We start from the raw sequence: 26,722 nt of genomic DNA on the forward strand, positions 1-26,722 counted from the left end.
TGGTTTGACTACTAGGGAAAGAGGAAGGTCATTTTTTGACTATTGAGTGATGGGTGGTAGGTCACATACATAGTTACATAGTTAGTACGGTTGAAAAAAGACACATGTCCATCAAGTTCAACCAAGGGATTTTTTGTTCTAGGAAATTATCTAAGCCTTTTTTAAAGCCATCTACTGTCCCTGCTGTGACCAGCTCCTGCGGTGACTATTCCATAGATTCACAGTTCTCATGGTAAATAAGGTTTGTCGTCTCTGCAGAGTGAACCTTTTTTTTTCTCCAGACGGAGGGAGTGCCCCCTTGTTTTTTGAGGGGGTTTTACACGGAACAGGATTTCACCATATTTCTTGTATGTGCCATTGATATATTTATATAAGTTAATCATGTCCCCCTTAGTCGTCTTTTTTTCAAGGCTAAATAGGTTTAATTATTTTACTCTTTCCTCATAACTTAGATTCTCCATGCCCCTTATTAGCTTTGTTGCTCTTTTTTGTATTTTTTCCAACTCCAGGGAATTCTGTCTATGAACTGGAGCCCAGAACTGAACTGCATATTCTAGATGAGGCCGCACTAATACTTTGTAAAGTGGTAATATTATATCCCTGTCCCGCGAGTCCATGCCTCTTTTAATACACGACAATATCCTGCTGGCCTTTGAAGCAGCTGATTGACATTGCATGCTGTTATTTAGTTTATGATTTACAAGTACACCCAAATCCTTCTCAACAAGTGACTCCCCCAGTGTAGCTCCCCCTAGGACATATGATGCATGCAGGTTGTTGGTACCCAGATGCATAACTTTACATTTATCTAAATGTTTAAATCTGCTTGCAATTCACGGACATCTTCTATAGACTGAACAATACTAAATAGCTTGGTGTCATCTGTAAAAATAGAAATAGAGCTATTAATCCCATTCTCTATATCATTAATAAATAAGTTGAATAATAGTGGTCCTAGCACAGAACCCTGGGGTACATCACTTATAACCGGGACTATTCAGAGTAGGAATCATTGTCCACAACTCTCTGGATATGGTCCTTGAGCCAATTCTCAATACAATTACAAACGATACTTTCTAAACCTATAGTTTATACTTAATTTACCCATTAGACGTCTATGAGGGACAGTGTCAAATGCCTTTGCAAAGTCCAAAAACACTACATCCACAGCGGCCCCTCTGTCTAGGCTTCTGCTCACCTCTTCATAAAAACATATCAGGTTGGTTTGACAACTTCTGTCCTTAGTAAAACTGTGCTGGGTGTCACTTATAATACTATTTTTTTGTCACATAATCCTGTATATAGTCCCTCAATTGCCCCTCAAATATTTTCTCAACGATGGATGTTAAGCTTACTGGTGTATAATTACCCGGGGAAGACCCAGAGCCCTTTTTGAAAATAGGCACCACATTTGTCCTGCGCCAGTCCCTTGGCGCTATACCAGTCACTAGAGAATCTCTAAATATTATGAAGAGGGGGACAGAAATAACTGAACTAAGTTCTTTAAGAACTCTAGGGTGTAACCCATCTGGTCCCGGTGCCATGTGAATAATTAAGCATAGCAAATAGGCTCTGATGTATGAAGGAATGAAGGGATGGCAATAATATCTCTGTTAGTGAAGTCTAGTTGTCCCTCTATCCTGGGGGATAGAGGGACCCTGTTGTAAATTGTGAAGGGAAACAGACGACGCACTGCTGTGACTACTGTGTGCTTGGAAAAGGGTATACAAAAAAGAAGAAAAGGCGCTCCTCTCGGGTGATACTGTATTGGGTCTTTGAAATATCTTTGAATAGTGGATTGATTTTCCACTCACCTGGTTCCGTTGTGCAGGATCATCAGCACAACTTGACTTAAATGCTCGTCTGGAAGACTTTCCGGTACACTGTGCTAGCCTCAGGAGCCGACCCACGGTGGATACCTCCAAGCATGGAGTCTCCTCGACGTGGTCTTTTTAATGGTTATATGAGTTGTGGCAAAAAGACTCCTTTCTTTGGGCGCTTCCGTGTAGCAGAAATTCTGTTCACTCCAGACCCATTTTTTGGTAAAAAAAATAATTTTTATTTTCACATCACATAAGTGACAACTTATAAAAACATGGATGAATGGGAAGATAAATAGGGGAGAGCTGCTGGGTCTGGAGTGAACGGAATTTCTGCTACACGGAAGCGCCCAAAGAAAGGAGTCTTTTTGCCACAACTCGTATAACCTGTGACTACTGTGTGGGAGGGGGCAAAATGTAAAGTGAAATCCAGGTTTCAATGCCGTTTTCCTAGGTGTTTTTACACCGATTTATTTAGTGTACGAGAGTCCTTCCTTATTTTTTTTATCCCACTCTTTGATTTTAAATCCCAACTTTTTAAAATGGTTTCTTAAAAGTCCAGCATTGTTGGCTTCAAACTTTCAGAAGCTGACTCCTCAATATGGATAAGGTCTATGTAGGCCTGTTTTATGGTACTATTATCAAGCAAACATATTAGAAAGGGAATGCCTTGTTTATATTTACTTGAAGACTGAGTTTAAAAATATGTCTTAAAAGGACATTTTTATTCTTTATCTATTTACATGACCTCTGTTCATAGTTTTACTGTTTTACATTCATTCCAGCCCTTAATAACCAAAACAACACTGCTATGATTGCCTTTGCTGAATCATTCCAGGTTATCTTTCATCCAGTTGAGTGTGTTTCATATCTTATAATAAAGTACATATAGCTCCACTGTTGCATTGTACTATATATAATCATACACATACATCTTAGCAAATAAGCAATGCAAGTGCCATTTTATGAAGATTGAAGTTAAAGAGAAAACATATTGGGACAATTGTACAGAGCCATATGATATATGAAAGCTACATCTCCTTAATGTGAAGAGCTAAGAGTCACATACAGCATGCTCGACATTATGCTGGGACATAAACTGTTCCTTACACATTGATTATGACTGCAGTTCTTGAGTCAACATTCCAGGCATTGAATATTCATCTACCACCTCACCTACTATTACTGTCACTGATAAAATATAAGCCAGAAGCATTTTATCAGATGTATGAAGAAGACACGAACACACACACATAGACATTATTTGTTGCTTTTCACATATTATTTATAGCACAGACATGAGCAATAATAAGCAACATGGCAATAAATTAAGAGATGAGCCTTTTCAGCTCTCTAAGTGAATGAATGTTTTGATATATGCTTTATAATGTTTCAAAGCCACATAAAATTTCTGTTGACTCCATAAGCTGTTTATCCTGCATTTTAGGCTAGTAACTAGAAGTGCATTTATTAAAGCTTTAAAAAAGGTAAAATAATAACAAAAGATCAATAGAAACATCACTGAAACCAATATACAGTACAGTTGCCTGACTGTATTATCCTCCTTATCTGCCAAAAAATGTCACATTGACATAGCGCATTGGGGCAAATTTATTAACACTGGCGTTTCACGTGCCAGTCTTAATATAAAGAGCACTCGAGTAAATTGCACCTAATTTATTAAGAGGCACATGACTCCTAATAAATTAGGTGCATCTCTGGTTGTCTGTGTGCCAGAAAGAGAAAACTACGCCAGCTGAAATATTCTCCAGTTTCTGTCGGAAATTATAAGAAATTTGTAGGCAGCGGGTGGCATTTTGAATAGTAGATCTGCCCCATCTGTTATGTGTGCTGTAGGTCCTGAGGTGACAGCACATGAGATTCTCTCTTTGGTGTTCTTTAAATGTCCTCAGGCTCTGCACTAGGCATGACACAGTGCAGCACTATTTATGGTCTAAGTTTACACAGTCTAAATATTAGAAGAGGAAAGAGGGGATGGAGACAAGCCGACAGCGAGCTCGTCTGACGGAATCGACTGTGACCAGATACCAGCAGCTTGCAATGTATTGAAATAAATGAAAGTTGCTAAAACCAAACGGGGCAAAATTTTACTAAAATCAAACTATAATTAAATTTTTCAACAAAATACATGAAATGCAATACAAAACAGAAATTGATGAAAAGGTGTCCATAGCCTTTAACAATAAACTAGTTGTTCTGGGCCTTCTGTCTAAACGGTTGAGGGAAACTGGTCTCCCTATGATACATCTAAGCACAGCTACCTGGTACTTGCATAGTAGTATATATAGTGATACTGAAGTGTTTTACGTTGCAGTTTTATTTTAATTTTTTTTCAGATACCTAAAGTTGTACAGATACCATGATCTAAACCTAATCTAAGCAGACCTGTTAGTCTACATGTGACGGTTTAGGCAGGAAGGGTAAATACTCATATTAAATACGGAAGCTAAGTAGACAGATAGCACACTATGTCTTGAGTTAAATGTCTGCTTAATAAAGGTGTTCTTTTGGACCTTAATATTAATAAAGTCTTGTACAGTAGCTGAACTGGAGTTGGAGCTGCAGAAGCTTGCACAAACTGAATGTACAGATGTGTCCCCCCTTAAAGGCTATGGACACCTTGAGTGCCTTTTGGGTAAAAAAAGAATAAAAAGAACCTTTGTAATAGAATATTTAAAAAAAATGTTGTACCATTTGACTTCTACAGCTTCCCTGTATCACTGTACATAGAAGCTGCAGAATGTCGTTGTCAGCTGAATCTGTTAGTAAACTGGTCTGTCGGTTCAATCTGCAGCTGCTCCTGTGTGCTCCTGAGCAATCTTCTAAGCCTAAGGGCATGTTCAGACGTGGCGGAATTCTGCAGACACTGTCTGCATCAATGCCACACATAATCCGCGTTGCAGATTCCGTTGCGGATTTGGCTAAAATGTAAAGTAAAATGCTGCGGATTAGTCGTTGCGGATTCAGGTGCAGATCACACCCTGCTCTCTTTCAAACATTCCATCCCAGTCTGGGTATAGACCTCGACACACATAGGTCCAGCCAGAATGATGAAATATCCTGTTCCTGAAAGCAATCCGCAACACACATTAAATCTGCGGATTTCATTGCGTAATTTTGAAACTCCATTGAATTCAATGGAGAAATTCTGAAACAAGTACGCATCAAGTCCGCAACAGACAGTGTATGCTGCGGACAGAAAATTCTGCACCGCAGCCTATGGTTCGCAGCAGAGTTTTTCACAACGTCTACACTAAGATAACTAAAAAGGTGTGGAAACCAATGAACAAACTGTCTGCTGCGGATTTCCACTGCGGACTGTCCGTAGCGGAATTCCACAGCAATTCCGCCACGTCTGAACGTGCCCTAATACTGATCAAATAAATGTCCAGATTTGCAAGCAGAAAATCTGCAGCATATTCCAGTATTCCAGTATAACATTCATCAAGTGGTAACTGAAGCGAAGACATAACCTTTAATAACTTCTTAGGGGTCTGGATGTTGAGTCTGTAATGCAGGCACAAAAAAGCACCTGTATTACACTTGTCTGATAGCAACTTAACAGAGTGCATATTAATAAAAAAAACAAAAACAAAACAGGAATAGAAAATTACTTGTGCAGAAATGTTTTTGAGGAAGTTGAAATCATCAGTCTACATATTTTGAATTTTTTTAATGTAAACACAAGTTGACATTCTAAAATAATTAAAATAAAAAAACCTAATATCAAACAAAGTTTCAAAAGAGTAAAAGAGCTGAATGCATTTTGTATATCTCCAGACCATAATAAATGGCAATTTGTAGTTTACAAATCATCAAATGTCATAATTGCATTCATGAATTATAACAATGCACACATTTTAAGAAGTTTAAAAGATCTATAGACTCTAATCTACATACATATTAAACCTGCCATTATTATTTATGATGCCAAATACCATGCATTATTTAAAAAATACATACAAATGAAGAATTAAATAAATGATTTTTATCCCAGAGAGGATAGAGGTAGGAATAGTTTCCTACGTATAAACACATGGGCTCCCATAATCACAAAATAATACGGTTACACAGCTCGGTCCAAACTGTAAAAGATCTAATCCTCATTTTAGGGATTCTTTGGTCACTTTCATATACAATTAATCTGCATTCCTATCTTTAGTGCGATGGATGTTTAATTTCCGTTTATTATTTTCTATCATAGATTGAACTCCAACGAATAACAATTTACTGCAGTCCAAAACAGGCGGCTCAAGAGAACTGCTGTGAGGTATCTGATGGAATGGTAAGATTAGTTTCTGTAAACGTATGTTGTCATTTCAGCATAAACCGTATGTCATATTGTGAACCTGTTCGTGATCCAATCTGTAGTAAAAAGCATTGAGAACTAACAATTTTCAGAAGAGGAGAGCTTGCACTGTGTTTAAGATAAACAATTCTATCTCTTTCAAAATCAAGACAAAAAGTAAAAAAAAAAAAATTCTTAACGTACGTAAACTTGGCATCGGATTTATATTTTTTTTTGCCAGGATCAGCAAAGATTATGCACATTGAAGCCAACCCAGAATGCACCCACTCTGCGGTTAATGTATGGTAGATTTATGCTTTGTTTTTCACACTATTCACAATAGGTGAACATAAATTTTGGATTTTTGATAAAAGTAATAACAGAAATAAGATATGGGATTAAAAGGAAATTCATTGCTTCCCTTAGATTATGTATGGCACATTGTGTTGTAAATGGTAATATTAAGGCCTCATGCACACAACCGCACTGGATTTGCGGTCTGCAAAACCACGGGTCCGTTGCGATCCATTAGACCGCAAAAAAACTTTGTTGTGCTTCTGTGTGTCATCAGGACTCACGGATCCACAACAATTCATCAGTATTGGTGAATCCGCAAATCCAGACTGTAAAATTACTTAGGCCTTATTTACACAAGCGTATTGTACGTCTGTGATACGCGCGTGAAAACCACGCGCTTCGCACGGACCTATGTAAGTCAATGGGGCCATTCAGACATTCCGTGTTTTTCACGCAGCGTTTGTCCGCTGCATAAAACTCACAACATATCCTATACTTGTGCATTTTTCGCACATCACGCACCCATTGAAGTCAATGGGTGCGTGAAAATCACACACGGCACACGGATGCACTTCCGTGTGCCGCGCGTGATTCGCGTTACAGTTGTTGACAAAATGAAGGAAATAATAAAACTACCTCCTTCATTTATGTTTCCAAACATTAAAACCCCTTGTCATAACGATGCCATATGCGCGAAAAACACGCAGCCACGCACCAAACACTTATGACACACGGAACTGTAACACGCGCAAAACGCTGCATTATTTGCGCGCGCAAAACGCACACGTTCGTGTGAATTTCGCTTTATAAATAATTTTTGCGGTCTGGTTTGCGGCCCCCCATATGGATTTGTGTATACCAGGGTCGTGTGCAGGGGGTCATACAAGTGAATGGGTCCACTCTTTATCCGCAAAAATGTGGATAAATTGCACAAGCACGGTCGCGTGCATGAGACCTAACATAGTTGCCTATAACTGTAAAAATATAAAAGAATGCCACCATTTAATAATCATACTGCTGGGTTGTTTTTATTTTTACAGTAAGACAGAAAGCCAGTTATCCCAAGAGGGACTGTTATCTGTCTGGGATCATATCAATAACAGCAGAATAAAGGTCAGAGAGGAATGTGGCAGAGCTCCCGCATGATGACTACACAGATCCTGTCTGCCAAATCAGCATGGGACTTCTGATCACTACTGCCTAGTTTTGATACCATGACCCTAAGGACAGAAATGCTCAGTAACAGGTCTCCACAAGATACAGCGTATCTAGATAGGAGCTTAGTGCTATGTAATTTGCCATTTTTGAAAACCAAAATGATAAAAGTCAGACATTATTTCTCTATCAGAAAGTCTTCTTCATGCACTATCTGTAATGCTGAAGGTGGAAAGTTCACCCTGACCATGACAGCTCCGATTACATTGTACTCTGATGCCTACATATCAGTTGTCTTCAGTTATAATTTTATGATTTTGCCTTTTTTCCCCTTCTAATATGTAATTCGGAATGTATCAATGTGTTTTTTTGTTGTACTTTATAGATAAAGAACGGTAAAAATACAAATTTGAATATATACAGTTTATAGTCATTAAATGAATGGCCCCTGATTGCAGCAAGAGTATACATGAAAATACAGCAGCTACAATACCTACCTATGATCATGCCATGGGGTATTTTATGACAGTTTAAGGGCATGACCACACGTGGCGGATTTCCTCCGCAACTGTCCGCATCAATGCCGCACAGAATCTGCGTTGCAGATTCTGCTGCGGATCTGCACAAAATGTGCAGTACATTGATGCGGACTAGCTGCTGCGGACTGCGGGAAAAGTGCTTCCCTTCTCCCTATCAGTGCAGGATAGAGAGAAGGGACAGCACTTTCCCTAGTGAAAGTAAACGATTTTCATACTTACCGGCCGTTGTCTTGGTGACGCGTCCCTCTTTCGGCATCCAGCCCGACCTCCCAGGATGACGCGCCAGTCCATGTGACCGCTGCAGCCTGTGCTTGGCCTGTGATTGGCTGCAGCCGTCACTTAGACTGAAACGTCATCCTGGGAGGCCGGACTGGAGACAGACGCAGGGAGTTCTCGGTAAGTATGAACTTATATATTTTTTTACAGATACATGTATATTGAGATCGGTAGTCACTGTCCCGGGTGCAGAAACAGTTACTGCCGATCGCTTAACTCTTTCAGCACCCTGGACAGTGACTATTTACAGACGTCTCCTAGCAACGCTCCCGTCATTACGGGAGCCCCATTGACTTCCTCAGTCTGGCTGTAGACCTAGAAATACATAGGTCCAGCCAGAATGAAGAAATGTCATGGTAGTAAAACCAATACGCTCCGCAGCACACATAAGATCTGCGGACTTCATTGCGGAATTTTGACTCTCCATTGAAGTCAATGGAGAAATTCCGCCATGAGTCCGCCACTGCTCCGCAACAGACAGAGTATGCTGCGGACACCAAATTCCGCTCCGCAGCCTATGCTCCGCAGCGGAATTTTACGCCTCGTCTAAACGAACACTGCTAAATTAAAGTGTAAGTCAATGGACAAACGGCTCCGCTGCGGATTAACGCTGCGGAGTGTCCGCAGCGGAATTTAAGTGAAATTCCGCCACGTGTGAACCCAGCCTAAAGATTACGTCCTACTACTTGGTTGAAGACATGCATTAAAAGGGTTATCAAGGTTTAAAAAGCATGGCTGTTTTCTTCTAAAAACAAACACTGCACCTGTCTACAGATTATGTGTGGTATTGCAGTTCAGCCCCATTCACTTCAATGGAGCTCAGCTGCAATACCAGACACAACCTATGAACAGGAGTGGCACTGTTTTGAGAAGATAGCAGCCACGTTTTTCTGATTATGTACAGCCGCTTAAAATTTGGTTCAAGAAAAAGACCCCAGAACAATTGAGGCTGCCTTGCACTGTATATGTGTATATATATATATATATATATATATATATATATATATATATATATATATATATATATCATCAGTTCCATTTATAACAGTAGTTAAAGAGGAAAGAAAGCTTTAGTAATTCTATTTCTAATATACTTTGTGCATCAATTCCTCACAGATTTCAAATCTCTGCTTCTAGTCCTTGCATAGGAACCTTCATTATTTACTTCCAGAAGACTAAATCTGTCCTCATCATGTTAACTTGAGTTGCACCACAATTTGGTGTGGTTTTTCGCCCGGAATTCCCTGCGGTCACCGGGGCAGATACCAGATACTGCGGCCTGGTACCAAATCATTTGCGGCCTGGTATTGGTCCACGGCCCAGTGGTTGGGGATCACCGGTTTGGATACTCTAATATTCATATATAATAGTAGCGCTACAGTTGTGGTTCTCTCCACCCTAGCTAACTATTCTGATGGGTGGTAAAATAGTGACAACAGTTTAAAATGACGCATGGGGTGGAGTAAGGTTTTTTTATTATTCCTAAATTCAGGGAAATAATCCTTTTTCACAAGGCATTACATTCAAATGGTATGGGGAACGGATTATTCTAATTGCTCTGTGCCTTTTTAAAAGATTCCCTCTCTCTAAACAAAATTTTAAATGAGTACAATGTCAAAGCATGTTCTTATTAAATATTTGATTTGGCAGTACTACAACAATTCACTGCTATGGCATGCAGCATTCGTGTATATTGCGCTCAGTTCACTGAAATACTTTATTTCAAATTTAGCAAAGGGCGTTTTAAATACAGTATGTCTTGACATAAATGCCAATCTTAGTAAATGTGAGCCTATGTGGAAGAAAATTCATTGATATCACTCCAAAACAGTTTTATTTCATTTTTTTCTGTAAATAACTTTTACTATTTGTAACTCAGGATCTGTTTTACTACATTTTTAGTGTGATAACCCAGGAAACCTGCAGTCTTCTGCTCCTTCATCTGATAGCAAGTTACATTCCGTTCAAAACACAGATTCGCTGCCTGAAGATAAGTGTTACTGTTTTCCAAACAAGGTATGTGGATATGGTATATATATATATATATATATATATATATATATATATATATATATATAAATCCATCCAAATTCGTCTGTTTCCATACACAGATATGTACTTTATATCAATGAATAGTGGCAATAAAGTGTCAGTGATGGTGACTAAGCATGGCCATGTAGATTTGAGAAAGGCACCATTTATTTTTCAGCTTTTTTTTTATTCTTAACATTGTACCGTGAAAGAGAAAATACATTAAAGAGGCTCTGTCACCAGATTCTCAAACCCCTATCTCCTATTGCATGTGATCGGCGCTGCAATGTAGATAACAGCAACGTGTTGTTGTTTTTTTTTTAAACGTTCATTTTTGGCCAAGTTATGAGCTATTTTATATATATGCAAATGAGCTTTGAAATGGACAATTGGGTGTTTTTTTTTCGTTATGTCCAACTGGGCGTGTATTGTGTTTTTAACTGGTTGTGTTTACGTGTATGACGCTGACCAATCCGTGACCAGTCAGCGTCACACACTCCTCTCCATTCATTTACACAAAACATAGTGTTCTTACTAGAACGATGTGCAGCCACATACACAAGTGTCCTGATAATGAATACACATGACATCCAGCCTGGACGTCATGTTGTAATGGCAGGAAGGAGGTGAAGGGAAAGTGAGCCCTAATCTACCCACCGCCCTGTCCCTGCCTACTTGCAACGACCCGCCCTAGGCGACGAGGTACAACTGGGCGGCGGTCCCTACGCTGGCTAAGTGCACAGGAAGACAAACAGGGAACACGCAAGGGAAGGGGCAGTAGCCACGGAACGCCACGAGGAAACGGGGCGGCGAACGAACAGTCAGGACCAGGACGAAGTGAGTACACCCGAGCGGGCACGGAGACAGAAGCAAGCCAGGGGCAAAGCAAAGCAGGTCAAGCAGAACTGCAGCAAGGCAGAAGCACGGCAGAAGCAGGCTGGAGCAAGCAGCAGTGGGGCCAGGAATCCAAAAGAATTACAAGCACTGAGGGAGAGCACAGGGCAGGTAATAAAGGGCAGGGGGCGGAGCTAACTCCGACAGACCAGGCCGCGATAGGCTCTTCCACTCCTGAGCCTGCCACCCTGGTTGGTGGGAGATGGTGTCAGTCGAACAGGTCTGGCCTCAGGTGTGGATTGATTAATCCCAGGAGTATAGCTAGATGAAGTACCTGGCAGATCCCTAACAGTACTCCCCCTTTTATGAGGGGCCACCGGACCCTTACTAAGGGGACCCGGTTTAGTGGGGAAGAGGAGGTGGAACCTCCTGATCAATACCCCAGCGTGAACATCACGGGCAGGTACCCAAGTCCTCTCCTCCGGCCCGTATCCTCTCCAATGGACCAGGTACTGGAGGGAGCCCTGGACCATCCTACTGTCCATAATCTTGGCCACCTCGAATTCCACCCCCTCAGGGGTGAGAACGGGAACAGGAGGTATCCTCGAGGGGGACCAGGACGGGGAGCAGCGTTTAAGGAGGGAGGCATGGAAGACGTCATGTATGCGAAAGGATGGGGGGAGCTCCAGACGGAAGGATACAGGGTTGAGGACTTCAATGATCTTATAAGGTCCAATAAATCGGGGAGCAAACTTCCTGGACGGGACCTTAAGGCGCAAGTTCCTGGACGACAACCAGACCAAATCCCCGACGACAAACCGGGGGTTAGCAGAACGTCTACTATCCGCCTGAATCTTTTGTGCGCTCTGGGACGCCTCTAGGTTCTTCTGAACCTGGGCCCAGACAGTGCACAGTTCCCGATGAACCTCCTCTACCTCAGGATTATTGGAACAACCAGGGGAGACGGAGGAGAACCTTGGGTTAAACCCGAAATTACAGAAAAACGGGGAGACCCCTGACGAGTTACTGACCCGGTTATTCAGGGAAAATTCAGCAAGGGGAAGGAATGAGACCCAATCGAATTGACAGTCAGAGATGAAACACCTTAAATATTGTTCCAGGGATTGGTTGGTCCTTTCTGTTTGGCCATTAGTTTCGGGATGGAAGGCGGAGGAGAAGGACAGATCAATCTCCAACTTTTTACAAAAAGCTCTCCAAAATAAGGAAACAAATTGTACCCCTCTGTCAGAAACGATATTGACTGGAGCCCCATGGAGACGCAGGATGTGTTTCACAAACAAAGAAGCTAACGTCTTGGCGTTAGGTAGCTTCTTAAGGGGCACAAAGTGGCACATCTTGCTGAAGCGGTCGACTACCACCCACACCACCGACTTGCCCTGAGATGGAGGCAAATCGGTGATAAAATCCATGGAGATATGGGTCCAAGGTCTCTGGGGAATGGGCAAGGAACGTAGTAGGCCCGCAGGTCGGGACCTTGGGGTTTTGGACCTAGCGCAAACCTCACAAGCGGCGACGTAAGCCCTAACATCTTTAGGCAACCCAGGCCACCAATAGTTTCTGGTAATGAGGTGTTTGGTGCCCAAGATGCCAGGATGACCAGATAGAGCGGAGTCATGGTTTTCCCTGAGTACCCTCAGCCGGTATTGCAGGGGAACAAACAGTTTGTCCCCAGGGACGTTCCCGGGAGCTGCACCCTGATCAGCCGCGATATCAGAAGCTAAATCAGAATCCGTGGCAGAGACGATTATACCAGGGGGTAAAATACAAGCAGGATCCTTCTCGGAAGGAGGATTGGCCATGAAACTACGTGACAGAGCGTCAGCCTTAATATTCTTGGACCCAGCCCTATAGGTAACCAAGAAATTAAATCTGGTAAAGAATAGTGCCCACCGAGCTTGTCTAGGATTGAGCCTCCGGGCCGATTCTAGGAAAACCAGATTCTTGTGATCCGTAAGGACCGTTACCTGGTGTCTGGCCCCCTCCAGGAAGTGCCGCCACTCCTCAAAAGCCCATTTAATGGCTAGAAGTTCGCGGTTGCCAATATCGTAGTTACTCTCCGTGGGCGAAAACTTCCTAGAGAAGTAAGCACAGGGGCGGAGATGGGTGAGGGAGCTGGTACCCTGGGACAAGACGGCCCCCACTCCCACCTCGGAAGCGTCAACCTCCACAATAAATGGCTCCTCTTGGTTGGGCTGAATCAGCACGGGGGCCGAGATAAAGCACTTCTTGAGAGTCTCAAAGGCCTGGACGGCCTCAGGGGGCCAATGGAGGACATCGGCACCCTTGCGGGTAAGGTCCGTAAGAGGCTTAGCGACGACCGAGAAGTTGGCAATAAATCTCCTGTAATAGTTGGCGAACCCTAAAAAACACTGTAACGCCTTAAGGGAGGCAGGTTGGACCCATTCCGCCACAGCTTGAACCTTGGCAGGGTCCATGCGGAATTCATGAGGAGTGAGGATTTGCCCTAAAAATGGTATCTCCTGTACCCCAAAGACACATTTTTCAGTCTTAGCAAACAGATTATTCTCCCGAAGGACCTGGAGCACCTTCCTGACATGCTCCACGTGGGAGGACCAGTCCTTGGAAAACACCAGTATGTCATCAAGGTACACAACAAGAAAATTACCCAGGTACTCTCTCAGGATTTCATTAATAAAATTCTGGAAGACAGCAGGGGCATTACACAACCCAAAGGGCATGACCAGGTATTCGAAATGACCCTCGGGTGTGTTGAACGCAGTTTTCCACTCATCCCCCTCTTTGATGCGGATAAGGTTATATGCCCCCCGTAGATCGAACTTAGAAAACCATTGGGCTCCCTGAACCTGATTAAAAAGATCCGGAATCAAAGGAAGTGGGTACTGGTTCCTTACGGTGACCTTATTCAGGTTACGATAATCAATGCACGGCCTAAGACCACCATCCTTCTTCCCCACGAAGAAGAAGCCAGCACCTACAGGAGAAGTCGAGGGGCGAATGAAACCCTTGGCCAGGCATTCTTGGATATACACCCTCATCGCTTCACGTTCAGGACATGAAAGATTAAATATCCTACCCTTAGGAAGCTTGGCACCAGGCACCAAATCGATAGCGCAATCGTAATCTCTATGGGGGGGCAACACCTCGGAGGCCTCCTTAGAAAACACATCGGCGAAGTCCTGAACAAACTCAGGAAGCGTGTTTACCTCCTCCCGGGGAGAAATAGAGTTAACGGAAAGACATGACATAAGACATTCATTACCCCATTTGGTGAGATCCCCAGTATTCCAATCAAATGTGGGATTATGCAATTGCAACCAGGGAAGGCCTAAAACCAGATCAGACGATAATCCCTGCATCACCAGTACAGAGCACTGCTCCAAATGCATGGAGCCAACCAGGAGTTCAAAAACAGGAGTATGCTGAGTAAAATAACCATTAGCAAGGGGGGTTGAGTCGATTCCTACTACAGGGATAGGATAAGGTAAATCAATACAAGGCATCTTTAGAGACATAGCAAATTCCACAGACATGATATTAGCAGATGAGCCAGAATCCACGAAAGCACTGCCCGTGGCAGACCGGCCAGCAAACGAGACCTGAAAGGGAAGCAAAATTTTATTGCGTTTCACATTAACGGGAAATACCTGTGCGCCCAAGTGACCTCCCCGAGGATCACTTAGGCGCGGAAGTTTTCCGGCTTCTTATTCTTGCGCCTGGGACAGGTGTTCAGTAGATGCTTGTCGTCCCCACAGTAGAAGCAGAGACCATTCATTCTGCGAAACTCCCTACGTTGTCGAGGGGACATGGAGGCCCCGAGTTGCATAGGTACCTCCGAGTCCTCCGTGGAGGGGCGAGGAGACGGGACCTCGGGGGGAATCGCAGAAAAGTCAGAGGGGAGCACACTGAAGCGTTCTAGCTGACGTTCCCTGAGACGTCGGTCAAGTCGTACTGCTAGGGCCATAACCTGGTCAAGGGAGTCAGGCGAGGGGTAGCTAACCAGCAGATCCTTCAGGGCGTCAGATAATCCTAACCTAAACTGGCACCTTAGGGCCGGATCGTTCCACTGAGAAGCTACGCACCACTTCCTAAAATCAGAACAGTATTCCTCAACCGGTCTCCTACCCTGACGTAAGGTCACCAGCTGACTCTCGGCTAAAGCAGTCCTGTCAGTCTCGTCGTAAATGAGTCCGAGGGCAGAGAAAAAACGATCAACAGAGGAAAGTTCAGGGGCGTCAGGAGCCAAGGAGAAGGCCCACTCTTGGGGCCCTTCCTGGAGTCGGGATATGATGATACCCACCCGCTGGTTCTCGGAACCTGAGGAGTGGGGCTTTAGGCGGAAATACAGTCTGCAACTCTCCCGGAAGGAGAGAAACGTCTTACGGTCCCCTGAAAACCGGTCAGGTAACTTGAGGTCGGGTTCTAGAGGTGAGGTGAGGGGTACTACTAAAGCAGCGTCACCCTGATTGACCCTTTGGGCCAGGGCCTGGACCTGTAGGGAGAGGCCCTGCATCTGCTGGGTCAGGGTCTCAAGGGGGTCCATGACAGCGTCAGCGTAGGAGAAATGGTAGACTAGGTAAGGGCTTGTAATTATGTAATGGCAGGAAGGAGGTGAAGGGAAAGTGAGCCCTAATCTACCCACCGCCCTGTCCCTGCCTACTTGCAACGACCCGCCCTAGGCGACGAGGTACAACTGGGCGGCGGTCCCTACGCTGGCTAAGTGCACAGGAAGACAAACAGGGAACACGCAAGGGAAGGGGCAGTAGCCACGGAACGCCACGAGGAAACGGGGCGGCGAACGAACAGTCAGGACCAGGACGAAGTGAGTACACCCGAGCGGGCACGGAGACAGAAGCAAGCCAGGGGCAAAGCAAAGCAGGTCAAGCAGAACTGCAGCAAGGCAGAAGCACGGCAGAAGCAGGCTGGAGCAAGCAGCAGTGGGGCCAGGAATCCAAAAGAATTACAAGCACTGAGGGAGAGCACAGGGCAGGTAATAAAGGGCAGGGGGCGGAGCTAACTCCGACAGACCAGGCCGCGATAGGCTCTTCCACTCCTGAGCCTGCCACCCTGGTTGGTGGGAGATGGTGTCAGTCGAACAGGTCTGGCCTCAGGTGTGGATTGATTAATCCCAGGAGTATAGCTAGATGAAGTACCTGGCAGATCCCTAACACATGTGTATTCAGAATCCTGACACTTCTGAATCTTTTCTGTGAGATTCCAGCAAGCCACGCGTAATCTCGCGAGATTACAGGGGGTAAACGAGATTTTGTTTCCCTTGCTGGAAATCTCACAGAAAAGATTCAGAAGTGTCAGGATTCTGAATACACATGACGTCCAGGCTGCAGGTCATGTGTATTCATTATCAGGAAACTTGTGTATGTGGCTGCACATCGTTCTAGTAAGAACACTATGTGCTGTGTAAATGAATGGAGAGGAGTGTGTGATGCTGAATGGTCACTGATTGGTCAGTGTCATACACGTAAACACGCCCAGTTAAAAACACAATACACGCCCAGTTGGACATAACGGAAAAAAAAACGCCCAATTGTCCATTTCAAACCTCATTTGCATATATATAAAATAGCTCATAACTTGGCCAAAAATGAACGTTTTAAAAAAAAATAAAACGTTACTGTTATCTACATTGCAGCGCCGATCACATGCAATAGGAGATGGGGATTTGAGAATCTGGTGACAGAGCCTCTTTAAATAAATGCTGCAGTTTTAATATTGTCTGATTTGTGACATGCATGAAAATGACATTAGTGGCAGTCTGTTAAGAACTGGGAGCTCCAACAATGTCTTGAACAAAACAGTCCTGGCAAACGTTAAGGCTAGGTTCACACCATATGCGGGCTCTATTTTCCGTGTATACTCCGTGAAATTCTCTTCATGTGTAGATCCTACACACCCATGGACTATCATGAGCCAAAGGTATTCCAAATGAGTAACCCTTTATGTAAGGCCAGTAGCCATCAATATACCATTTCCACAACTGTATTTAACCCCTTGCCGCACTAAGATGAAACCGTACATCATGGCGCAGGAAGAGAAGTATGGAGCAGGCTCAGTGGCTGACACCATATTCCGCGGGTGTCAGTTGTGTATTACAACTGACACCTTGCACTAATGGCTGGGATCATGGCCGTTTAACCAATTAGATTGTGCAAACAATAGCGATCACGGCATCTAAGCCGTTAGAGTGGAGCAGACCCCTCCATCAGCCCAGCGGCCCTCTGCAACACAATTGTGTTGCCAATATCTGTCATGGTAGCCTGGGGGTTTAATGAAGGCCCCAAGGTCTGCCATCTTACTGCTCCTATTAAGCACTGCCAGAGCTTAATAGGATCCGGTAAATTTCACAATACACTGCTATACATAAGTATCTAATGATCGCTTGTTAAAGTCCCCTAAGAGGACTAAAACATTTTTTTTGATAATGTAAAAAAATTAAACGTATTAAAGTTAAAAAAACAACTTTTCCCATTTACCCCTAAAGTAATGTAAAAAAAAAAAAAGTCAACATAATTGGTATAAAAAAAACTTGCTGAGAGCAGGAAAATTTATAAAATAAAAAAAAAATCATTGGCTTCAGCGGTGATGCTGCACTACAGTAGACTGCTGAGGCCAGTGATTGTCTGTAGCTGTCATGTGCATAAGCAGCTCTGTCACGCACCTGTAGGAGTACATGTGAATCCTCTTGGTTGCTACGGATAGACTTAGGGAATACCCAGGAGCGGCGTCTAAGGAAATACCATGTATTCACCATTTTACCCCTGTACAGGGACAGGTACGTCATCACTGAAGGACAATTCAACAAAAACAAGTGTTGACCACCATAACTACGGCGGTGGAGCAGCTGAGGATTGAACAGATGAATATTGTTTTTTATTTTATCCGCTTTCTAGCTCTTTTTTTACGTCCCGGTCAACCCCCTTCTAATAGTTTCTTAATAAATATTTTTGGGCTGTTTTAGATTAACAAGTGTTAACAATAGAATCATAGATGGTACAGAACAATATTATATATCTGCCTTTCCTGTTTAAGATCATATTTGAACCAGCGATAGGCACTAGCATATTAAACTGTTGGTAAAAGTGTATTGGGAAATCCTTAATTATCTTTAGCTGATAAATGTGTCTCATGTTACATCCAGATTTAATCGCTTCGGTCCATGCTTCTGCAGTGAATTTAGACTATTGACATTTATCAATAAAATATTAGCTACCATCTATCTTTGTGTTCTAACTTTAAACACCACCCTCCATCCCCTTCCATTTAAAGGGAACCTGTCACCAGCATTTCACCTATTGAACTTTACTCATTCCTCACTGACCGCTGCTATAAAAAGTTCATTGCCGTTATCCCCTCTCCTAAACTCCTCCTCCGGCTGTAAATAACGGTCTGCAAACATTTTGCGCCTTTTATCGCAATAATCCGGTGTGCCTTTGTGCGCACACACCAGAATAGGACATCAATGCACAAGCGCGGGATTTTGTGTGCTGGGGGAAGGCGAGGAGCTGTCAATCAAAAGTAAGGAGGCGGGGTAAACTCGGAAAGACTTCAGGAATGAAGATATGATTCTTTTCAAACGAAGATCTGACTCTTTTCAAACAAAGATTTGACTCTTTTATGCTCATTAGCGTACAGTGCAGGAATACTAAAAAACTGAATACTAAAGCTACAGAGCCGACTAAGAAGACAATTATAGGTTATATAGAAATTATTTTTCACCCACTACCACCAGGTATTGCTGGTTTAATAGGTGAAATGCCGGTGACAGGTTCCATTTAACAAAAGAGTAGAAAGAAAAATAGAAGAAACAAAAAGAAATGGGTGGGTTTTAACTGCAGACCTGGAAAGAGCCAGGATAGCAAAAAGGGTGTCAAACGAGAATACCATCATCATTTTCTGATGGCACTTAATGCCTTCACCCAGTAAGGGGATACATCCAAATTATTACATATAGAGTACAGCCACAAGCTTCAGATAATATAAGAGACAATAAAAATAAATTTACCAAAAATAACATCTTGTCACATATTACATTAAGTAAAAACTATCAAATTAAACTGTAAGAATTCTGCCACTATATCCACATCCCTTGCTAATTTCTTCAGCCTTTGTGCATGATCGTTTGTTAAATAAATATCAGTCGCTTTTGGTAAGCTACCAGCATCAACTAGTATATATATTGTTTAAGATGTTCATCTTTAATAGTTCCTGAGATTCCACCGGGATCTGTCCAGTAATTTGAGTAGCTTGGTCTCACATTGCTCCATTTTTGTCCCCAGTGGTTGGTTACATTACAGTAGGACATTGAAATGATGGATGATGGCTGTTGTCTGCTCCTCTAATGAGTTGGTTCTATTACGCAGGCTATTATGGTCATGCTTGACTTCAGTAACAATTTTTTTTTTTTACCCGTTAAGCCACCATGATGTAACTGTACATCATGGATTGTCTTACATTAAAGCGAATCTCTCATATATATATGTTGCCCTATCTCAGGGCAGCACAAAGAAGTGACAAACTTTCACTTATTAGGTAAATCGTAGTTTAGGAGAACTTACACTTTATAGACAGTTACGTCATGGTGATCGTGCAGGCACAGGGTCCTGTGCGATCAAAGAAGTTGTGCCCGTGCAATCTCTGCAGGATCCCTGTGTTGACTGGCAGCCGTGCTACTGCTGCCATGGCCAGGATTGGAGATCGTTTAATCCCATAAAAGCTGCGACCATTAGTGACCACAGCATTTAAGTGGTTTGACAGAGGGAGGGGGCTCCGATGGTTTGCCATGGCAGTTGGGAGCATAGGCACGGCCTAATAGATTGCCTATCAGTTTTACACTGACAGGCAATAATGCATTGGTATACTTAGTATACCCTTCGTAATACCTTAGTGGGAATAAGAAAGGAATGAATTACTGTAAAATACAATTTATATTAAAAAAAAATAATTAAAAAATGGTTTTATTTTGTAAAAGTATAAAAAAATATATATAGTCATATATATAGTATCGCCACAGTCATAATGATGCAAAAAAAAAAAAGTTAAAATGTTTTTTAAACGGAATGGTGAATGTGGTACATAAAAAAAATGCAAGAAACCAATTGATTTTTTTTTTCCATCCCCCAAAGAAGAAAAATAAAAGTTAATCAATAAGTCCTCTGTACCTCAAAATTATACCATAAAACGACATCTCTTTCCACATCGACGGAAAAATAAAAAACTTATGACCCTTTAGTTAAAGGGTAACTAAACTTTCAGAAAACTTCTGGCATGTCATAGTGACATGTCAGAATTTTGATCGCTGGGGGTCTGAGCACTGAGATCCCCACCGATCCCTAAAACTAAGCTGCAGAAGCGCCTGGGTGAATGCTGAGCCGCTTGGTTTCTCATTGGCTTTCCCCAGAAAGCGGATGTAATGGTGTACGGACTCAATAGAAAGTCTATGGGCCCATACACCGTTACATCAGCTTTCCAAAAAAAGCTGATCAGAAACGAAGCGGCTTAGCACTCACCCGAGCGCTTCTGCCACTTCGTTTTAGCAATCAGTAAGGTTCTCAGTGGTCAGACCCTCACAGATCAAAACTTCTGACATGTCACTATGACATGTCAGTAGTTTTTAAAAGTTTAGTTACCCTTTAAATGTGTTTTTATTGGGAAAAGTAGTAAAACAATAAAACTTACATATTTGGTATTGGCGTAAACATACCAACCCATAGAATAACGGAAGCACCTTATTTACTCCACATGGTGCAAAGCAGAAAACAGCATAAAATGTAAATACAAAAACAATGGCAGAATTGGTTTATTACGGCTTTTAAATGAATACCCACTTTAAATGTAGTACATTTGTTTTAACCGCTATATTACATTTTCCAGAAGCTTAATTTGTCCTTATTATTTTTTTGTGAGGTTTCTGGTGTTAGTTACTGTGTATGGTTCTGCAAACACTTAAAGGGGTTGTGCAATCAATAGAAATGGCAATATATAAACTCAACATACATTTTAAAGTAACTTTGTAAATTATTCTTATTAAAAAACAAAACTTCACAGAAATATGGCAATTATCTGCTTGTAATAGCACCCCCTGGTGTTCAAATGTATAGGTCTCTGCACGTCATTCTAGTATAGCTCTGTTAGATGTGCAGCTTCTGCTCTTACCAGTGAAACAAACAAAGAGAAAGAAAGTCCAGCATGGGCAGTAAGGCTTTGTTCACATCTGCGCTAGGGCTCTGTTCCGAAGTTCCTTTGGAGCTTTCCGTTGGAACGGAGCCCTGACAGACACAAACGGAATCCATAGGTTTCCGTTTCAGTCACCATTTATTTCAATGGTGACGATACGGTGCAAATGGTTTCCGTTTGTGTCAGTTGTGCAAAGGTTACGTCGTTTTGATGGAATCAATAGTGTAGTCGACTACGGTATTGATTCCATCAAAATGACAGAACCCTTAACAATGGAGACAAACGGAAACCATTGGTACCGGATCCGTCACCATTGAAATCAATGGTGATGGAAACGGAATCCTATAGTTTCCGTTTGTGTCTGTCAGGGCTCCGTTCTGAGCCCTAGCGCAGATGTGAACAAAGCCTAATAATTTTTCCAAGCAGTGAGGAAAAAAGCCATTAGATAAGGATAGTTCTTATCTCTGTCCCTGATAAGGAGAGCAGCACAGATTGGTGAGGAGGTTAAGTAATGGCTTTAACCCTTACTGCTTGAAGTCTGTGTACTCTGAGATGTAGAAGCAAGGCATATGTCTAGCCTTAAAGATATGCCTGGTTCTTTAACTGTATTGTACTGTGCATGCACATCTGACATTCTCTAGAATGACGTGAAGAGATCTATACATTTGGACACCAGAGGTGCAATTACAAGCAGATAATTACCACATTTCTGCAAGGATTTAAAAAAAAACAAAAAAAAACAATACCTTACAAAGTTGCTCTAAAATGTATATTGCGTTTATGTATTGCCATTTGTATTGATGGCACAACCTCTTTAATTTTTGTTCATGGGCGCTCTACTGCTTAATAAAAGGTACAAGTAGACCAGTAGCATACGGTAAAAAGTTTACCTACTTATCTCAAATGATTGGATAAAGTATAATATAGCGGACACATTGAGAGTACATGATAAAAAAAATAGGCCAGTTCTCACTAATGACATTGTATATGTCGCATTTAGTGATCCACTAGTCCCAAAACATTAGTGTTCATAATCATGCTTGCAAAGGTCCATATTAGTACAGATGTAGCCATCTTTAACTTGATACTGATCATTGTCACGCAACAAAAGCCATTGAAAAGTCATTGAAAAAGTCAAGATAAGCGATCTAGCCATTATTTATTTAATGCGTTAACAGTCAAGGTAAAGACGGCTACATCTGTAGATCAAGATTTGTTCCCTCTCAGGGTCCACATCCAAAGGTTCAGATTTAGATCTGGTGGGTGGAAGAGGCTTTTGTGCTAACGTGTTTATTGCGGCTTCACCAGGTTATTACACACTTCGGCACACTTGAAGTCCTGAAATTCTTTCCATGTACAGACTGCTATGCCATTTGCAGCTTTGCTCTGCCTCTAGATCAGATTGGACCAGACGGGCTAGTTTTTGCTCCCAAAGTGCATCAAAAAGCCTTGCTCACACATGACCCTGTTCCCGGTTCACCTCTTGTCTTTCCTTTGACCACTTTGGTATGTACTAACCGCTGCATAGTAGGAATACACCACAAGACCTGCCATTTTGGAGATGCTCCGTGCCAGCAGTCTAGCCTTCACAATTTGGCCCTTGTCAACTTAACTCAGATCCTTACACTTGCCTATTTTTTCAGTTTCAAACACATCAACCTCAAGAACTGACTGTACACTTTCTGCCTAATATATCCCACCCATGACAGGTGCCATTGTAACAAGATAATCAAGTGTTATTCACTTAGCCCCTTTAGTAGTTTTAATGTAATGGCGGAATGGTTTATTTCTCTAACAGCAATAGTGAAATGATTCAACTCACATAAAAAAAGTCACTTCAATGCTACCTCCTTAGATAGGAATAGATGGTGCTGGATCAATCTCACCTTGGTTTGCCAGAATTAACTCAATCAAAATGTCTTTTGATGTTTTCCTTTAAACCTGTAAAGATAATGTATAGGAAAACTTCAAACTTTGGTCTTAAAATTTATTTGTGGGACATATAAGGCTAGAATAGCTAACACTATCATCTATCAAATGTAAATAAATGGGGGAATGGGTGTCTCAGATTTGAGGACATACAGTATTATTTGGCCATTAATGAAGAAATAGTTAGGTTCTGGTGGAAGGATGTTATAATGGTATCCGGAACCCATCTGGAGGAAAATATCCTGGAGAAAGGTTATATCTTAGACAGGTTGCGATCCGAATTCAACTCAATCTCGCTATTGCATTGTGTAGATTCCAGTTGGCATTGATATAATTTTAAACATGATCCCAGACATTTAAAAAAAAAATGGGTTTGTCCATAGAACCACAAAAATTTACGATAGCCGTTTTTTTTGGGGAATTGAACGACAAACTAGATAATATGGTGAGGATATGCTTTCTAATTGATCAGTCTTAGAATGGGGTAGATGTTGGATTGGATTGCCTTGAGGGACAAATTTAATCTTACTCCTTTGACTGACTTACTTTGCCTGGCTCTTGCTGAGTGTCATAAATAGGTATAAACTGTTGTACAATGGTATTGTTTGGTGATCATGCCCTTTTTTTGGTTGTCTTCACCCATTCCTGGATGGAAGTTTTTAATGTAATTTCAAAGTTGATCGATCGCTGGATCTCTCCATTGCTTTAGCTGGCATTGGTATATTTAAGCTTGGATTTGATCCCACTTCGATACAGATGGGTGGTACTAATGGTATTAAATGCAGCCAGGAATACCATCGCAAGTAACTGTAAATCAACAAATTTCCCTATATTTCCAAAAATGATATGGCAAGCTAATACAGATTTTCATTACAATTTATGGCTTGATAATGAAGGTAATACAACATGAAGGCATGTGTGTACCAATTAGTCTCCATGGCATAAGAACAAGGGATCTATCCTTGGGTGACTTTTGATTGTGTGACTAAATTAGAGAATAAAATGATTGGTTATTGATGGTTGCTCTTGCTTGCCTCCTCCCCCTCTTTAATCCCCCCCTTCCTCTCTTTTCTAGGTAGAAATTGTTATGCTTTTGCTGTGTACACAGATTTGTGTTGCTCCTGTTAATGTTTTTTATTTGATCTGTAAAAAATGTTCTAAAAATGTTCTAGAAAAAAATAAAAAAGAGAAAATTATTAAACCTGTAAAACTCATTAATTGATTTATGCTTTTATCATACTTGTAATATAGAAATTATTTCAAAACACAAGGCACTATAAACTTATTTAATTGCAGTTGTTAGTTGTATGTATTAAATCATATACATTACCACATTATCATGCAAAATAATACACAAAATATGCCAAATTTGCTTGGAGAATGTTAAATATTTACCTATTAAATAAATCCCAGGAGTTGCAATGACAGTCACAGAAGTAGTCTTAGGGGGGAAAAAATAAGTTTTAGAATTTGTTGAATCTCAGCCAAGGTACTGAATAAAATTCTTGAATATGGGAGATTACTCAGAAGGAGTTACTGGATAAGCAGAATATAAAAGAGCACAAATTAAAGCGTCAACAACAAATTCTACTATGAAAATGTAAAGGTAGCAGAATATTCGCTTGATTTTCTTAAAATACTTTTCTTAGTCCTGAAATAATTTTAACAAATGTTTTTTTTTTTTAGAAAATGTCCTAACAAGTTAAGTGAAATTGCAAAGAAGAAATTGAGCAATTCAATAAGTTTGAGGAACTCTGCAAATCAGGATTGACCTATATAAAATAATTTAACTCGTTAGTGACCGCCAATACGCCTTTTCATGACGGCCACTAACGGGCTTTATTCTGATACATGCGCCTTTTCTCGGCACTGCATCAGAATAAATAAGTGGCGCCGTGAAAAGGAAAAACTCCATGCTCTCAGCTACCTCCGGTAGCAGTGCCCATTTAACCCCTTTGATGCGGCGCTGAATAGAGAGTGCTGCATCTAAATGGTTTTGTAGGGGGCTAACCCTCTCATCCCACCGGCACCCTGCATGCAATAGCAGGGTGTCGGTGCTTTCTATGGCAGCCAGGGGCCTTAGAAAGGCCCTCAGGTCTGCCCCTAGTTAATGCCTGCTGGGCCATTAGGCCATTATGCCTGCTAGGCCATACACTGACAGGCAAAAATATGCTGCAATACAGAAGTATTGCAGTGTATTATAAAAGCGATCAAATGATTGCATAGTAAATTCCCCTAGTGGGACTAATAAAAAAGTTAAAAAAAAGTTTAATATAGTTAAATAAATAAATAAAAACCCCAAAGAAAAAAAAAATGAAAAACCCACTTTTTTCCCTACAAAATGCTTTATTACGAACAAAAAAGTAAAACAGTTACACATATTTGGTATCGCCACGTCCGTAACGACCCCAACTATAAACGTATTATGTTATTTAACCCGCTTGGTGAACGCTATAAAATAAAAAACAATGCCAGAATTGCTGTTTTCTGTTCATCCTGCCTTCCAAAAAAATGTGATAAGAAGTGATCAAAAAGTTGCATGTACTCCAAAATGGTATCGATGAAAACTACAAGTCGTCTCGCAATAAAAAAAAGCCCCATACAGCTGCATCCGTGGAAAAATAAAAAAGTTATGGCTCTTCAAATATGGAGACACAAAAACAAATAATCTTTAAAAAACTGTGTTTTTACTGTGTAAAAGTAGTAAAACATACAAAAGCTATACAAATTTGGTATCGACGCATTCTTAACATCACGCTGAATAACGTTATGTTATTTATACCACACGGTAAACGACATAAATTAAGGACGCGAAGAAAGCCGCAAAATTGCTGTTTTTTTTTCTATTACGCCAAAAAAACTAAATTATATCTACCCCAAAATGGTGCTATTCAAAAATACAACTTGTCCTGCAAAAAACAAGACCTTATACAGCTTTGTTGATGCAAAAATAAAAAAGTTATAGCCCATTAGAATGCGACCTTGGAAAAACGTAAAAAATAGCTTGGTCATTAAGGTTTTAAATTGGCTAGTCATGAAGGGGTTAGTAGTGTGTGTGTGTGTGTGTGTGTGTGTGTGTGTGTGTGTGTATATACATATACATATATATATATATATATATATATACAAAAATAGAGATCTTGCAGCACTCCAAATGTGAAAGAATAGTGTTTTTATTCAGCCAACAAAGAGCTGTTTGTTGGCTGAATAAAACCACTATTTTTTCACATTTTGAGCGCTGCAAGATCTCTACTTTTGTATATTGCCCTGTCCTTGGATAGGGACGACCTGCTTGGCACCTATACGTTTACATCTAGTGAGTGCTGCAGCTTTCTGCTGTT

At 41.4% G+C, this 26,722-nt stretch overlaps 1 protein-coding gene and 1 long non-coding RNA gene across 2 annotated transcripts in view; both read left to right on the forward strand.

Moving 5' to 3' along the window:
• LOC142760972 (uncharacterized) overlaps nucleotides 1–6,120 on the forward strand; it is a 39,649-nt gene extending 33,529 nt beyond the window's left edge. The window contains exon 3 of the long non-coding RNA XR_012883471.1: nucleotides 6,046–6,120. This is a non-coding gene — a long non-coding RNA (uncharacterized LOC142760972). The remainder of the gene's footprint in view (nucleotides 1–6,045) is intronic.
• Nucleotides 6,119–26,722, forward strand: part of LOC142760489 (uncharacterized) — a 161,451-nt gene continuing 140,847 nt past the window's right edge. The window contains exons 1-3 of the mRNA XM_075863685.1: nucleotides 6,119–6,126; nucleotides 7,467–7,539; nucleotides 10,299–10,412. Of these exons, the coding sequence (XP_075719800.1) occupies nucleotides 6,119–6,126; nucleotides 7,467–7,539; nucleotides 10,299–10,412 (195 nt within the window). The remainder of the gene's footprint in view (nucleotides 6,127–7,466; nucleotides 7,540–10,298; nucleotides 10,413–26,722) is intronic.

Source organism: Rhinoderma darwinii, chromosome 4 (assembly GCF_050947455.1).
Source record: "Rhinoderma darwinii isolate aRhiDar2 chromosome 4, aRhiDar2.hap1, whole genome shotgun sequence".
In the NCBI taxonomy this organism is placed as follows: Eukaryota; Metazoa; Chordata; class Amphibia; order Anura; family Rhinodermatidae; genus Rhinoderma; species Rhinoderma darwinii.